Here is a 16,892-nt window from a genome sequence, read left to right as displayed (position 1 = left end):
CACATAATTTATATTTACAAAATTTAAAAATAATTAAAATGTCAAAAACTGTATCTCACGTATCCCACTACCCGTAATCTTCCTTCCACAAGCTTTTTTTCCTGCTCCTATATATTTGTAAAATTTGGTAGACAAATGGAAGCAAAGTCTCGATCAAAAGTAAATAGATTAGGAAAAAATTACACTCCTAATTCTTTTTCAATTTCAATACTATAATACAGAATTAGACCCGTATATAGTGGTACGAATCAGCCGAGTTCCATTAAACTGTATTCTCTGGTTGTTATCTTTCTTCTTTGTGGCTATGAAGATTCAAGAAAAGTGGATATGATGGCTTTGAATTACCTGTGATTAATTCAATAGTGAAAAGAGATCTAGAGTAAGATCCAGCTAAAAAGGAAAAAGATAGAACATTCAGACATGAAAGTCTACGAGGAACAAACTCTTATAAAAGGTAAAGTATTTATGTTTTAATTATTTTCTATTGTACAATAGATTTTAAAACAAAATATAAATTGAAAACACCATTAAAGTACTACGGTGGGTATAGGAGCTACGAATATAATAAGAGAAATCAATATTAACACAAGTTTAACTTATATAACAAATAGATATTCATGTATTGTTATAAAATAGAACATATTTACATGTTTCTACTTTTAGTCGGTTTTGTTCGGTTTATTCGATTTAATCGGTTATATACCAAACCATATCCAAATACTACGGTTTTTATAAAATTATATCCATTCGGTTTATATGGTATATACCAAAACCAAACCATATTGTCTATTTCGGTTCGGTTCGGTTCGGTATAGTTCGGTTTTACCACATTGAATAGCCCTAGAAATCAGTCATAGATTGCAAGTTAAATTAGGAAAAACACATGAACAGCAAGACATAAAGAAGTAAGACAAAAGCTCCAAACTAATATTTGTATTCGGTGAGCTAATAACATAAGTTTATATGCTGCGGTTAATCAGAGATACATGATAAGTTTAATGGTTTGTTTAAGTATACTCATATTCTTATGATTAATCAAAGTTATTTTATAAATGTAGCTTTAGCTGTATATAAGTTAGACTTAGTCTTATTTGTAAATTACATGTGAGTATTTAATATAACTTCAGCTGTTGAAAGGACAAAGTCAAAGCGTAAGGATGTTGAGAAGGTAAAATGGTCTTGTGTGAGTATTTAATTTAATTTCAGTTTGTTAATCAAATTCTGGCTTTAATACCTTTAAATAAAAAAAATAAAAACATAAGAGATTTGTCCGGTGCTGCGCACCACACACTAGTTCATATATATGCGGAAAGCAACACATAGGTTTGCTATACCATATATATGCTATGTGTTACATGCTAGACAGGTGGATAAGCAGAAATTAAATTTATTTTTATCTTGGGAAATTTTGTATATTAACATGTTTAATGTTCATCATATCACAAACTCTAGTAGTTTCATTAGTTTAACAATCGTGAAATTGCTATTGGATTAAATATTTGTTATAGGTCAAAGATTGAAAGTCAATGGTTATACTATAGTAACTTGATTATCCGCGTGGAACGAGTTTTTTATACAAATGATGTTCTCTCAAATGTATTATCGTTGTTGAAGAGTTAACGTATTACAACTCATTTTAATTATTTTTAAGATTTCATATGCACAAAAATAAATTAAGTTTTCCGGTTGACACAAATCACTAAAACCAGATATGTAACATCAAATGTAAAATGACGAAAGATGATTAGATTTTCTAAGAATCATATCTAAGAATCAAAATTTTGAAAAAAATTGCCCGCAAACTTTATTCACATATTAATGTTCAAATCTAATATATCAAGCTGATATAAAATATAAGTGCAGACTCAGAATATAAATGTATGTCTAGTATATATTCACCAGCTCGGTTTAAAAATCATATAATTCTAGAACAACAAAACAAATTACTTATTTAGTAACCTACGCTTTTGAGGTTTAGTTACTCAAAAGTATACCGATAAAAATATATATAACACTTTACCATTTTACTATATGTAAACTATGTATAAATTAAGAAATGTTTGATTCATTAAATGATAAACCAGAAAACCTATAATAAATAGCTCACATATTTCATTTTTACAATTATAATAGCTAGATATGGTATTAAAGAGAAACAAATATTAGATAAATGATCAAATCTCTCATTCTTCGAAAAAACTCAAAATGAGGTGATTGGAATATTGTCATGATATTTCATTAAAAGCTTTTAGGAATAACATGACTAAATTATTTAATCTGAATGAAATATATATATATATATATATATATATATATAGTGCTTCTAATATTAAAAATTACTTTGATTTGAAGAAGTGTATTTCTGAGATTGTCAGGATCAAATAACATATTAGAAACCACCTATTTAAAAAATAATTTGTATGCACAAAAGTATATATATTAGAGTAAGCACATAAATTAAAACCAATATATTTTGTTAATTTATAATCATGATTTTGGTAAATATATCAAAACAATCATTTTATTTACTTTCTATGGTATATAATTGAGCTTTAGTGATATTGACATATATATATATATATATAGTATATTTTAATAAAAATATTTATTATTGACACTTCTTACTCATATGATTTTATTTACATTTGTATATTTGCGGTAACAAAAATTGAAACTGTTAGTCACAATATTTTTAATGTGATATTTTCAATACAAATTTCAAAATTAGAATATAAAGATCTCAATAATTTTTCACTGTAAATTTTGATATTAACTTTTTATATTTTTATATAGTATATAATTTAATTTAAATGATATTAATATATATATATATATAATATGAATATCTATTAATGAGACTTCATATCCATACGATTTATGATCATTTGTATATTGCTTGAACAATAATTAAGTTAAACTATTGGTCACAAATTTTTTATTGTGAGACTTTTACCATTTTAGTAATTTATAGTCGTTTTAAAAAAATTTAAAATATAACATATAAGAAAAAATATTTTTTTATTATATGCTTAATGTGATTGTTTAATTTCTTTTAATAATATAAAATTAAAAAAAAATAGAGGATAAAAAATTGTTATCAAATATATATTATTCATAAGCATTAATTGCATATATATGTTAATCATATTAGGTAATTTCGTAGCTTTTATTTAAGAAAAGAAAAAAATATTCTTTTGTACACTAATAATCAATTTGATAGTTAGTTTAATAAATAGTATAATATATATTTATATAGACCAATTTATTTTTCTAAGGTTTCTAAGAATCATCTTGGTGATGACACGTGGCTACGAATACATTTTGTAATGTTTCGGGATTAATATACATGGAATGTGCATCGAAATGTATTATTGTATGATTCAACTTTGAATGGTAGTGTCATTATCGTGATAACATGTGGACGTTCATATATGTTATTCCACTTCTATTATGATACATGTGTTGTGAGGTGTAAAATGATTAAAGCCAGACTAGCCAGTGTTGTAAGGGATTAGAGAGAGAGTAGATACCAAACATTGTGTGCTTTGATTTTATGGATTCATGAATTGGGTAAAATATTTGTAGCCATCGAGATTTGACAAAAAGGGAGTTATTATACTCTTTGTAGCCATCGATGTTGAACTTCAAAGCAGTTATTCTCTCTTAGGCTCTCTCTCTCTTTCTCTTTCGTTTGATCTTGGTTTGCAAGAGAAAAAAGAAACAAACAAGAAAATACAATGATCTATTTATCCGGTGTTCACCTCGATTCTCAAATTAAAAAAACAACTATACTCACCAGAGGTAGAATACTTATGGCGATGCATTAAATTTCGGTGATTCGGTAGCCTACCTGTCTTTTACAACTGTTCTTTACTCTTTCTTGCTCGGTGATTCGGTAGCCTACCGTCTTTTCAACGGTTCTTTACTCTTTCTTGCTGAGCCCTTGTGAGTTGTGACTCCATTTGCTTAACCTTTCTTACCTAACACAGCTTAAGGTTTAGATCTACCGAATCAATTGGCTAATAAACGAAAGAGCACGCACACATACATATACATGTGTAACTACCGAGTAAAGTTACTAAACCAAATTTGAGCCAAATCCTACTAGTTAAACCATTTAATAACCGAACACTCTATTTCATCTAAATGTTAGTCTTAGTTCACCATCTTGTCTACAACCTTCAATATTCGAGACGAATCGTGTTCTGTGGTGGAGTAGGATTAAGAAGTTTCATTTTGCTTCGATTAACTTATGTGTGTATGATCATTTAAACAACCAATCGATAATTTAGTAAAATTAAAACAGAAATTTTATTAGTCTCGGAAAATATTGAATAATGGGTCTGATTGGTAATGGCTGTAGTTTTAAAATTTTTGCTGTAGAAAAAAATCTGTAAACTTTTTGCTGTGGCTTTAGATTTTATTGCTGTAAAATTTTATGGAAAGCACTACAAAATTGATTTGGATATTTGGCTCTGCAGAGCACTTGTACAACTTAGGTTATTTCAAGAGTTGTGGTTTCAAAAAAAAATTTAAAGCTTGATTGCTCTGAATTTGGTGCTTTAGAAATAAATATGGATGTAGACAGCACTTACAACAACTACCAATCACCCCCAATAGTAGGGCTGGGACTTCAGATATTCGGTTCGGGTTCGGATAGGAACCGATCGGGTCCGGGTTTTTTGGATAAATGAATTCTATACCCAATGGGTACTTAGTAGATTTTGGTTCGGGTTTCGGATCGGGTACTACCGGTTTCGGGTTGGTTCAGGGTACCCGTTTCTTATGTGAATTATATAAATATTTGCAAAATAAAATAATTATATACCAGTTTTTTATTTATTTATTTTATTTTTTTAAAGAAAAGTAAATAGAAATCGTATATATATATTAGTAACATGTATTAAATACAACAAAGTTGAACTAGTCTAGTGGTATTACAGTTGTTGCTTTGCCTATCAACCCCGGGTTCGACACTCAGAAGATACAAATCTATGTTTTTTAAGCATAGAATTCGGATTAAACGGGTACCCGTTCGGTTTTGGGTAAAAACCGGAACCGAACCGATACCCATGGATAATTAACACTAATACCCATTGGATAAATTGTCTAGGACCGAAACCGAACCGAACTGGTTCATTTCGGGTCGGTTCCGGTTCGGGTATTCGGTTATGGATAAAAATCCCAGGCCTACCCAATAGTTCGTTAAATTTTTTTTTTTTTATTTCTCACCAAAGTTAGATTTTTTCTTTAGAAAATCCTTTCAAATATAAAGAAATGGAATATAATAGAATCTATATGTTAATAATTCAATTAAGATCTTGATCGGCATAATTGATGACAAAGCAATAGCAGTATGATATAGAAATATTATGCTAAAAAAAATAGTATGCTCTCATAGATGCAATTAATAAAGTGATTGATATAACAATAAATGATTCATATAAAATTAATATATAATTTATAATTGGCTTATTTTTGAATAATATAGATATATTATATTTATAATTTATATGTAAATTAATATATATGATGAATTATATTAATTATATATAATTAATTATACTTTAGATGTGAAATAATTTTATAGAAAAATAATTTCATATTTTATTTTTTAAAGAGGATTTTATTTTGAGAAATATTATAGGATAGCACTAATTTTTTTTGTCAAAAATATAGACTTTAAAGATCAAAATGACCAAAATGTTTAATTAAATAGGTAAATATACACTTATACCCATATGGTTAACTAATCCAAACCTTAAGATTTAGAGTAAAGGGGTGGGAATAGAGATTGAAGTTTAAAATTTTATAAAATAAAAAATAAATATTAAAAATTTGAAAATAAAAATTTGAAAAAAAATAAAAATAATTTAAAAAAAACAATTTCAAAAATTTATTTTTATAAAAAATTTCGAATTTGAAAACATATAATCTAAAACTATACAATTTTTATATATATATATATAGGGTATTAGAGTTTTTTTACTTACTAAATAAAACATTTTGGTCATTTTTCTCTTTAGTGTCTATTTTTATGACAAAAGCTTGAAAATAGTATATTTAGGAGAATTGCCCTTTTATTTTAAGATTTAGTTAAAGTTATTTTAAAAAAAACAAGATAGGTTTTTGGATATAAATATATTTTTATGATATTATTGGATAAAATAAATAAATTATATTAAACTGTTTTATAATTTTTTTTTATATTTTGTTCTACTAAGGTCTTGATTGGCAGAGGAGCTGATAAAACAGTAGCAGTATGCTATAGAAGCAATATGCTAAATAAGTTGTATGATTTTGCTAAACTGTTTAATAGAATGATTGGTAAATCAATATGAATATGATATTTAAAATGATTATAAAATTAGTATATAATATATAATATATTTATTTCTAATGAATACAAATCTAATATATATATATATATATATATTAATATATAAAATTAAAAAGATATGAAATTAATTTATTTGATTTAATAATTTCAAAATTAAGTTTATAACGAAAATTTATTATTTTAAAAATAAAATTTTAAAATTAAAATATCTATTTTAAAAAATAATATTGCACATTTAAAATATAATATAATTATAATATTTCATATTTAAAATATAATATAATTATATATGTTTTAAATGTAAAATACTATTTAAAAAAATATTTTTATTGTAAATTTATTTTAGAAATCAAAATTTTATTTTCTGGATATAAAAATAATTTTACGATATTATTAAAATATTAATTATATATTTTCTTTAATTTTATAAATTATAAATGCAAATGATCTTCTAAAAGCTTCATATGAGAGCATTGACCAGAGAGCATTTGGAGATTATTAACATTTACTAAATGCTTTTTAAATGCTTTTCTAACAAATCTTGATAGGATAATGTAAATCATAATGCTAATGCTTTACCCCCTGCTCGGAACTACGCTAGGCGCTAGTTGGGCGGTAACCCCGGGCCTAGCGAGTTACCGAAAAATCGGGGAGTACTCGTGAATTACGCGGGATGTAGTTTTAAATACAATTTAATATATTTAAAATATAATTAGCTAATTTTAAACATGATGACACATGTTCTTAGACATAATTATATAATTTTTTATATATAGTTTTAAACAGTCTTTTTTTGATTCGTGGAAAGATTTAGATTATGGTGTGTTTGGTATGAAAAAATCCCTAAATGAAGTAATTATGTGTTTGTTTTGGGCTTGATGGCTAATTGTAATTATTTGGTAATGAATAATTACACAAAAATCTGTCAATAATGAGTAAAAAATAATCAACCGTGTTTCAACTTTACACGAACGGAAAAAAAAACTTAGCGGTCTAGGTGAAAATTAAGCGGGAATTAGGCGGTCAACGCGAAAATTATGCAGTCATATGCGAGTCAACGCGGATCAGCGCTTAGCTACACCGATTTGGACATGTTCACCGCGATCAACCTCCGAACAACTCCTAGGCGGCCGCGTTTTTGAACAGGGGCTCTACCAATCAAGGCCTCTGAGTTTCACGTGATAGAGAGCAAATTTGCATTATTTAAATGCTTTAAGAAAATATTGATCGGATAATAAAGATGTTAATGCTTAGAGCATCTGTATCGCGCGTTTCTTATGTGGGGGGCCCACTATTGTTTGCCCAAGTCGTCAAATACCGTATGCCCAAGTCGCCAAATAAGAAACGTTTTCGGTGGGTTTTTTCAACTGTTCGCGGACTCCGCTGACACGTGGCGGTCTGCGATTATTTTTTTTTTAATTAGACAAAAACAAAAAAGAAAAAAAAATAATAAAAAACCTATTAAAGGTTTGTGCGATAACGATGCTCTTGGGCTCTGCCTATCAAACCCTAATATAAAATTTAGATAACAATAAATCTCTCTTATTAAATCCGCGTGTGTTAACATACGTGATGAATGAATTCTCAAAATTGTTATCCACAAATAAATAAATGCAAACGGTCGGTAGAAAAACGAAATGGTTAGAACAGTCACACAGAAAATATAAACGCGCTGGTTAAAACAAAAAAAATATATATATAAACGCGCATGCCAACATAAAAGCTGACAAACAAACGAGATTCGGCGTCTCAGCTTCGCCAAAGTTCACGGTGACGGTGGCTTATAGAGAAGAAGAAGAAAGTCAGAACATGGCCACGTAACACCCCCCTAAGACTAATCATCATCCCTCTCTCTCTCTCTCTCTCTTCCATTTTCTAATTCTGAATCCCCTTTTACCGGTGGCGATATGTCTGTCGCCGGAGCGATTAACCCCTTGCCCGCTGCACCCGTCCCTGCCGGACCAACCACCACGACCCGCCGCCGTGTGGATGTAGTCTCCGAACGGCCCTTGAATGAGTTGAATCCCGTCGATTTCTGCAGTACAGTCAATTTATCCACCGGAAACGAATCTGCGGAATTGGACGGCGGAGATACGAGCGGTCAAGACGCCACGTCTTCGGAAGGTTCCTCGTCTACTGGATCTCACTACCACCACGATCACTACCACCAATTCCACAACCACCCCGCGATTCACTACCTCTTCCTCCGTAAATTCCGATCTCCATTTTCCCAAGGCGGCGGCGGCGGCGGTGGATCGGGGACGGTGGTGGGGCAAGGGTTTAGATCTGGGAAAAACGTGGGGCGTCGGATCTTGGGTCTCCTCATGGCTCTCGTTGTCGCGTCCGTGTTCCTTAGTGTCTACCTCATAGGCGGTGTGCGCGTGGTTGACCACGCGCGGTTGAGCGAGTTTGTCGTCGTTAGATCGCTCCGTGACGATCTGTCAATGGCGCAACGCGAAGTTGGGGAAAACCAAGCTTCGTCCCAGCCAATGCGCGTCCTCGAAAAGCTTCCCGTGAGTGTTTGTTCATTCCTTCTCTCTTCTTCTTTACACGTTAGCATTTACGGATTCAATGTTCCTTTATCCGATGAACAAAGCCAATCGTCGTGATAATACACAAATCTACATCGGGATTCGAACATGTGACCTCTTAGATCCCCTAGTAACGTATTTCAAGAGTTTTAGCCGTTAGATTAACTTGTTATTGGTTGTTTTCTCTAAACACTGATCTAATCTTTTAATTAGGTCAGTGCTTAATCAAATTCAATCATGTTAGTGTGTTGTGTTGTGGCGCCTGCTGAATTTACCATTTTTCTGCTTGTTTCCCAAGAAAATCAAAACTGTTCAGCCCTTCAAGGGTTTATGATCGAAATTTTCGGCCGCGATTGCAACTTAGTTGAATAGTTTCAATGATATTGTGTTTGCACTTGGGGGGAGATGAAGGAGAAGTGGGTTAGGTAGAAAGTTGAATTCTTTGATGATTTTCATAAGTGAATGATTATTGTTTCGGTGGCGCTAGAATAATCTGAAAAAGAAATTCGTTTTATGAGCTCTACATTTTGATATTGGAGGGAGACTTTGACGGGCATTAATAGTCAATTGATTTGGGTGGCCTTGACGTGGATCATCACTTTCCTACGGTTTCAGTTGACCTTTAGGTTCGGCACAGTGTATGGCCTTTTCTTTTGTTGTGGCATAGTTTGAGATGTCTTAGATTTAAAACCTTTTTTTTTTTTATCTGAAAGTTCTAATACGATCCAGTTGATATGGGTTTATATTAACAGTTCATGCCATCGTTGAGTAGATGTACCCCTGAGTTAAAAACTTTTATCTCTGTAAGTATGTGCTTATGTAACTTGTTGAATTTTTCACTTGATAGACTTAAGGTACGAAAGATTTTGTGATCACTGTAATCTGAGGTCGTACAGATTGAGAATGAGCTTATTTTTATTCATTTCCTCTGTTTTTTTTGTAATGTGGAAGACAAAACACTTTCCTGCTGCATCAGTTTTAAGGATCTTATCATGCAGTTTCATGTTTGGCTGTTGCTTTTTACAGATTCCGGAAATTTGGCAGAAACCTGAAAGCGGGCAGTATCGTCAATGTGTGGCGCGTCCTAAGAACAAGACGAGTATGTTGCGTGCTTTTCTTAGTTCTTCTTCAGACGCATTTGCAGTATTTGAATTATCAAGATCTTGTTTATTTCCTGGAATGAGGATCTGATATATGTCTTTGTCCAGGACTGGGCCAAAAGACCAATGGATATCTTATAGTACACGCAAATGGAGGTTTGAATCAGATGAGAACTGGGGTGAGTTCTCACTTCCACAGTATTTTAGAAGGTTTTGATCTCATGATTCGCCACAGCGAGCTTCTTTTGATTTACTGTTCTTTGTTCGTTTTTACCAAAATGTAGATATGTGACATGGTTGCTGTTGCCAAGATTATGAATGCAACTCTTGTTCTTCCTCTTCTCGACCATGAATCTTTCTGGACTGACCCGAGGTCTTGTCCTTATATCTTGTGAATATTATTGATGATGTCATACGATATTACTAAAAATAAGTTGAATGCTGATAAAGATTCTTTGTATGCAGCACGTTCAAAGATATTTTCGACTGGAGAAACTTCATGAGTGTACTGAAACACGATGTTGACATTGTAGAGTATTTGCCTCCTGAGTATGCCGACATGAAGCCTCTTCTCAAGGCCCCTGTTTCTTGGTCAAAGGCTAGTTACTACAGAAGCGAAATGCTGCCACTTCTAAAACGTTACAAGGTGTTAAAGTTCATGCTTACCGACTCACGGCTTGCTAACAATGGCTTGCCACCATCGATCCAAAGACTGAGATGTCGTGCTAATTACAAGGCACTGGCGTACACGAAGGAGATCGAGGACCTGGGAAATGTATTGGTTAACCGTTTAAGAAATAACAGTGAGCCGTATATCGCTCTGCATTTGAGGTAAATCCAGCATTTTTTTCTTTTTTTTAATCAGCAAGGGATATTATCTGGATCTTGGTTTTGAGTCAAATGTTTTAAATTTGCAGATACGAGAAGGACATGCTTGCCTTTACAGGTTGCAGCCACAATCTTACATCTGAGGAAGCCGAAGACCTGAGAATCATGAGGTACAATGTCAAACACTGGAAGGAGAAAGAGATCGATAGCATAGAGAGACGGATTGAAGGCGGATGTCCTATGTCTCCGCGAGAAGCAGCCATATTTCTAAAGGCAATGGGATATCCATCCTCCACAACTGTATATATAGTTGCTGGTGAAATCTATGGAAGCAAGAGTATGGATGCTTTCCGCGCGGAGTACCCAAATGTCTTCTCTCATTCAACTCTTGCAACTGAAGAAGAGTTGGAGCCTTTCAGTCCATACCAGAACCGGCTTGCTGCGTTGGACTACATTGTGGCCCTTGAAAGCGATGTTTTTGTGTATACGTATGATGGAAACATGGCTAAGGCGGTACAAGGGCACAGAAGGTTTGAAGGGTTTAGGAAATCTATAAATCCAGACAGGTATATGTTAACATGAAATATAACTTTTCGTAGTTCATTCACTGCTTGTTTGCTGATTTGTTCTGTGTTTATTTCAGGTTGAATTTTGTTAGACTGATAGATCATTTTGATGATGGTTTCATATCTTGGGAAGAGTTTGCTTCAGAGGTTAAGCGACTAAACAGAGACAGGACTGGAACGCCATATGCGAGACTGCCTGCTGCACTTCCCAGGCTAGAGGAGAATTTCTATGCGAACCCACAACCTGATTGCATCTGTAACAAGTCTTATTCTCGCAGCTCTGGGAAAAAATCAAGTCTTAGAACGGAGACAAAGACATGGAAGAAGAGTGCCTTAAGATAGTGTTGATGCAGTAATCAGAAACAGTCGAGATTCCCACGTCAAACACTGCAGGATCAGGACAGAGAACAACTTTCATCGAGTTTATAGCGTTTTTGTACAACATAGGAAAAGAGGTAACCCCAGTTCTGCTCAGACGGCTTGTAGAATCGATTGTCCTTACAGAAAGAGCATCAAGACTTGGATCGGCTATAGAGAATTTTTGTCTCTTAACCAAACATAAGTTTCATTAGGTTATCATGTTCTCACCACCCTCTCACATTGTTGTTATCAGTGAACACACAAAAAATGATTGTACATTGGATTACAGTTTTGAAATCAGTATAAATCTCACATTGTTCAAAAACATTTAGTAGAAGAAGCTCAGTTCTTGATCTTTCTAATTACCACATTGATGGAACATAAACCTGCTCTTTCAAATTCTGTGTCGCGCTTTCAGTTGGGAAGCCTCTAACCGCACCAATTGTCCACTGCGATATGATCCCAGCAGCAACTGCGAACCGGAGCTGTCGCTCCAACACATCCTGGTCCTCAAACATCTCAGGACAAGTTGTCAGCTTCCTCATAATGCCTGCAACAACAGCATCACCGGAACCCGTTCTGTCGCAAGTGAAAGGAGTTATGAGCACATCTTCCGTCCCAACCACAACACCATCAAACTTGGGAGTATAGTAATGTAGCCGAAGTGTTCCATCAGTCACAACCAACAGCTTCAGATTATCGTGCCACAACGGCTTGATTTCCTCAGGTGTGTAATGGTAATAGTCTCTCCGGTTCTTAGTCTGCTCGAAATCCTCAGCGAAGTATTGCGGTGTGTAGTTTCTTCTCCTCTCGTAGTACTCTTCATCGAGTAGAAACTCAAGCTCTTGCTGCGAAACTTCGATGATGTTGGCTTCGTCCCATGCTTTCTTGATCAGCTTCCGAGTCTCGTTCCGTGATCTCCATAGCGGTAACGGAAGATTCAAGTCAAAGAAAATAAGCCCTCCGAACTTCTTGGACCACTGTATTGCCTTGAATAGAGTTGATTGCATTGTGGGTGACGTCAACACTTCTGAATTGAAATGAAAAATCCTCGCCTGCATATTGAAGTAAACAAAACAGCTTAAACGCCAAGACAAAAGGTACTCTCTGTTTCATGATCCGAAACATATTCATCAAAATGAAACCACTCATTAGCAATATGATTCATCCTCAAGTCAGAAACTTGCAATAAGAACTGTGTTCATCCTAAACCCTAAAGTGAAAGACTTTACCTCTTTGAGCACGGCTAAGTTCAATTCCGAAGCAAGAAGCGAGTCCTCAGGCGGCTCCTTCACCGTCTCCGCCTTCATCTTCCCGTCCTCGAACTTAATCTTGACGCGAGTACAAGCAGTACTCGAACCCTCATCGAACTTCACAGCCCTCGTCTGAACTCTCTCCTTGTTCATCATCAAAACAAGCTCTTCCCCGTAATCATCTCCACCAACTTTCCCCATGAACGCAGCTCTACCACCTAACCGAACATGCGAGATCGCCACGTTAGACGGCGGGCCTCCCGGAGCCCGCCCGAACTCGGGCGGATCCCACTGCAGCATTTTCCACTGGGAGTAAATGTCGGGGTGCATCGGGTTATCGTGGACTCGAACCACCGGAACGAACTCCTTCTGCACGGCTCCGAAGCAGCAGACGAGAGGCGGGTCGTCGTACGGAAAGTCCATCCCGTCGTCGTAATCCACTAAATCCGGATCCGAATCGGGATTCGTCTCTTCGGTAACCGTCGAGGTTTGCTTCTTCTTATTCTTCCCTTTGCGACTGGGTTTAGCGGTTTCAGCCGCTGCGGCTCCGTTTGTGATAATCGAAGCTTTCGTAGATTGGAATTGCCTCCGGCTGTGAGGTACTATCTCCCTGCGATGTATGGTAGAATCAAAATGGTGAAGGTGAGGAAAGAGATGAAGTGAAGCCATGAGGGGTCTTCGTTTTTACTTCGATGTGCCCAGGGGTTTATCCAAATCTTCTTCCTCTTTGAAAATGAAAATAAAAAAAATCATATCGGGTCCTGACCCGGATTCTTATCAAACCGGGTCAACCCGTGAAAAAACCCGAACCGTGTTGTTTTCTACTCGTTGCTTTATATAAGAAGAGGACGAAGTCACGAAGATTATTACTTCCCTCGGTTCCGGCGGTTAAATCTCACAGACGATTCGATTATCTCCGTCACACGCCGTCTTCACCGTCGAATTCTTCCCGCCGGTAAGTGTGGCTTTCGAGATTTCACTGCTTTTGCTAGATTTGGCGTTTTTCATGTTGTTATGTGTGAACCGTTCGATTCAGTTTGGGTGATTCTGTAACCAACGTTGGATCCTCGATTACAGTATCTATCTCACGTTTAGATCAGTCGTATACGGATGGAAGTTCCTATTGAGCCTGAAGAAATGTTTGCGGTTTCATGATGTTGTGATTTGATGAAGAGTTTCTTGAACTAACTTGATGTTAATCTACTATTTGAAAGCTGCGTTTTGATCCTGATGATTGTCACCATTCATATCTCTGTTGCTTATCTTATTTTATGTACTGAGACTGAGAGTGATTGGCTATATATCTCATGCTTAGCTTCAAGTATCTTTGCAATGTTATCTCGATGAGTCCTGAAATAAAGTATGAATTCGAGATACTACTCCTCGGTAGCTACCATTGCAAGGCAGGAACGATCCTTTCTAGGCACCAAATAGCTAGAAAACTAAGTAATTCCTGTGCTAATTATACCTTTATAGAATTGCTTAGAATCGAGATTTGTATTGCTATCGTCATGGTTTAAACTGTGTGCCATGAATCAGAATCTTTTGTGCCATTATCTTTTCGCTGATTCTGGTTGTTTACAACTCTATGCAACACAGGGAACGAATGGCTTTCTGGACATTGATAAAAGGTCTGCTCCTCTTTGCAAATGCGTTTGCAATCCTCAACGAAGATCGTTTCCTCGCTCCAAGAGGATGGACACTCGAAAAACTCCACCAAACCGGTAGAAGAAACTCTCCCAAAGGCCAAATCATCGGTCTAATTTACGCCTGCCAGTACATGAGATTGCCCCTCTTGCTCATCAACCTAGTAGTCATCGCCATGAAGATTATCGCCGGTTAAAGATTTTGTGTATAAACTGCATTACATATCTAATGTAGGAAGGTTCTCTTCTACCTAGTCAAAAGTATCCCTTGTAGTCAAGTTGGGTGTGGATCATTTTACATGCTGAAACAAACTAATCATGCCAAAGAGAAACAATGTTGCAAAGTTCACACATGAAAGGAAAACAAGTGGGCTACATTACATTAGCCAATGAAGAATCTACTTGATTACATAAAAGATCGCGTATCCTAAACACACACACATAGATATCACAACACTTGACTTCACTTGTTTTCATTTTGTGCTATCAGTTTTACTCATAACAGCTTCCATTTTCTCCATCTTCTCGTACTCGAACTCCTTCGTCTTGATCCCACATTCCTCCTGCATCACCATCGCAAGATTGTTCCTTTTGAAAGCTGCCCATATATGCATCAAGGCGAAGAACACAAGCCCTGTAGATCCAAAAGTCATTACAAAGCAAGTCACAATCTCCCACGCCCGCGCTCTTCTCCTCTTCCTCGCCTCCTCTTCCTCTATGAGCTTCTCCACCATAATCGCCGCATAAGAGTGCTCACCCTTGGGGACGCTTCTCGCTTCTAAACTCCAAGAATGGAGATTAACGTTCCCAACACACGACTTCACACCAACCATGAACTCACCCTTACCTTTCAACATTCCCGACAAGTCAATCCTACTGAACATCAAAGGATCAACATGTTCGAAGCTTTCTGATTTGCTTAACCGGACTTCTAGAAACTGTCCACCTGCTATGTAGTTAACCCAAGCGTACAACAACAACACCTTCTCCTTATTCTCCTCTTCCAAGTTAGCTATCGTGAAACTGCGAATCTCCTCAGGAACCGTAGTACCATCTACATTCACAGTCACATTCGAATCTCTATCTAAAGTATCGAACTTTACTTCGAATAGAGACAGTTCAAACGTTCCGTTAACCGGAAACACGACGAACCCGAGTCTCCCACCGTGATCAGGAGAAACGGAGAAAGCGATGAAAGTAGAGAATCCGGCGGGATACTCGGACTTAGTCTCGACGAACTTGATGGGTTTCTTGTAGACAACTCGCCCACTATTATGACTCACTGAGTCATTCAGCTGGATCGAGATCGAGGACCCGCCGTCGAGGAGCTTTGCTTCGCCGAACAGAGCAATGTCGTCGGAGTCAAAGCTGGTGAAGGTGAAGAAGGATGGTTTAGCTTCAGATGTTGTGGAGAAGAGTGAGAGTAAAGGCAGGAGTAGAAGGAGTGACCTTTGGAGAGTGAAGGTCGCCATTAATGGAGCAAGGCTTAGAGATTGGATTGTGGTTAATTGAGTTTGATTGATTTTTTCTAGGGTTTGAAATGGGAGATGAGATCTACTGTTAGAGGGAGAGTAAAGTGTGTGGTGCGGGCAGAGAGAGAGAACAGAGAAGCACTTGGACAAAGTGAAAGCGTTAAAGGTAGCGACTTTTGTCTCCTTCACTATGGTAAACCCCATAAATGCTTCATCTTTGTTCTTTTTTTTTATGCTTTCATCTTTCTCATTAAACATCAATCAATTACTTTGAAAATGCATTATCATCATCATTTGTAAATATTAATCAAAGTTGTAAATGATGGCAGGATGGAGCTTTGATCATCATCATTTGTATCACCCATAGTGGGTTTTCAGCTAATGAAACATGGGCCGATAAAAAGTTAAACTCTGAAATGCATTTTTATAAATAAAGCTTAGCTATGTGTTTGGCAAATTTATTTTTGTTTCTTATACAGTATTTTAAATATTTTAATATAAATAACTCTTTGAAATATATTAAAATAGAAATCTTCTTTGATGTCAAAATAAAATAAAATCTATATTAATAAAAGAGACCTTTTGAGGCTTCGTAGAGCCTCCACATCAGCGGAAAAAAATTCTCCCGAAATATGACACGTGGCATTATTATTTAAAAAATAGAAAATAAATAATAAGTAAATTTGCAATATAAGAAAAAATATATAATAAGTAAATAAACAATCTAAGAAATAGAAACATTGCATTAAATAAGTAAATATACAATATAAAGAAAAATAAATAATAAGTAAATATA

At 35.1% G+C, this 16,892-nt stretch overlaps 4 protein-coding genes across 4 annotated transcripts; 2 read left to right on the top strand and 2 right to left on the bottom strand.

The window, feature by feature from the left end:
- Positions 1-8,048: 8,048 nt before the first annotated feature.
- On the top strand, positions 8,049-12,052 carry LOC106311558 (uncharacterized protein At1g04910). The gene is made up of 7 exons (XM_013748759.1): positions 8,049-8,853; positions 9,898-9,970; positions 10,080-10,150; positions 10,256-10,344; positions 10,437-10,802; positions 10,889-11,365; positions 11,443-12,052. The coding sequence occupies exons 1-7, from the start codon at positions 8,248-8,250 to the stop codon at positions 11,705-11,707; spliced, it is 1,947 nt and encodes a 648-aa protein (XP_013604213.1). The 5' UTR covers positions 8,049-8,247; the 3' UTR covers positions 11,708-12,052.
- LOC106311559 (fructokinase-like 1, chloroplastic) lies at positions 11,966-13,705 on the bottom strand. The gene is made up of 2 exons (XM_013748760.1): positions 12,958-13,705; positions 11,966-12,780 (listed from the first exon to the last, which is right to left on the bottom strand). Exons 1-2 carry the CDS (start codon positions 13,645-13,647, stop codon positions 12,088-12,090), a joined length of 1,383 nt encoding a protein of 460 aa, XP_013604214.1. The 5' UTR covers positions 13,648-13,705; the 3' UTR covers positions 11,966-12,087.
- Positions 13,706-13,832: 127 nt separating this feature from the next.
- Positions 13,833-15,272, top strand: LOC106311561 (immediate early response 3-interacting protein 1-like). The gene is made up of 2 exons (XM_013748762.1): positions 13,833-13,933; positions 14,578-15,272. The coding sequence occupies exon 2, from the start codon at positions 14,585-14,587 to the stop codon at positions 14,819-14,821; it is 237 nt and encodes a 78-aa protein (XP_013604216.1). The 5' UTR covers positions 13,833-13,933; positions 14,578-14,584; the 3' UTR covers positions 14,822-15,272.
- LOC106311560 (L-type lectin-domain containing receptor kinase VIII.2) lies at positions 14,944-16,321 on the bottom strand. The gene has a single exon (XM_013748761.1). The coding sequence runs from the start codon at positions 16,298-16,300 to the stop codon at positions 15,098-15,100; it is 1,203 nt and encodes a 400-aa protein (XP_013604215.1). The 5' UTR covers positions 16,301-16,321; the 3' UTR covers positions 14,944-15,097.
- Positions 16,322-16,892: the final 571 nt, after the last annotated feature.

Source organism: Brassica oleracea, chromosome C8 (assembly GCF_000695525.1).
Source record: "Brassica oleracea var. oleracea cultivar TO1000 chromosome C8, BOL, whole genome shotgun sequence".
In the NCBI taxonomy this organism is placed as follows: Eukaryota; Viridiplantae; Streptophyta; class Magnoliopsida; order Brassicales; family Brassicaceae; genus Brassica; species Brassica oleracea.
This window is presented reverse-complemented; position numbering and strand designations above follow the sequence as displayed.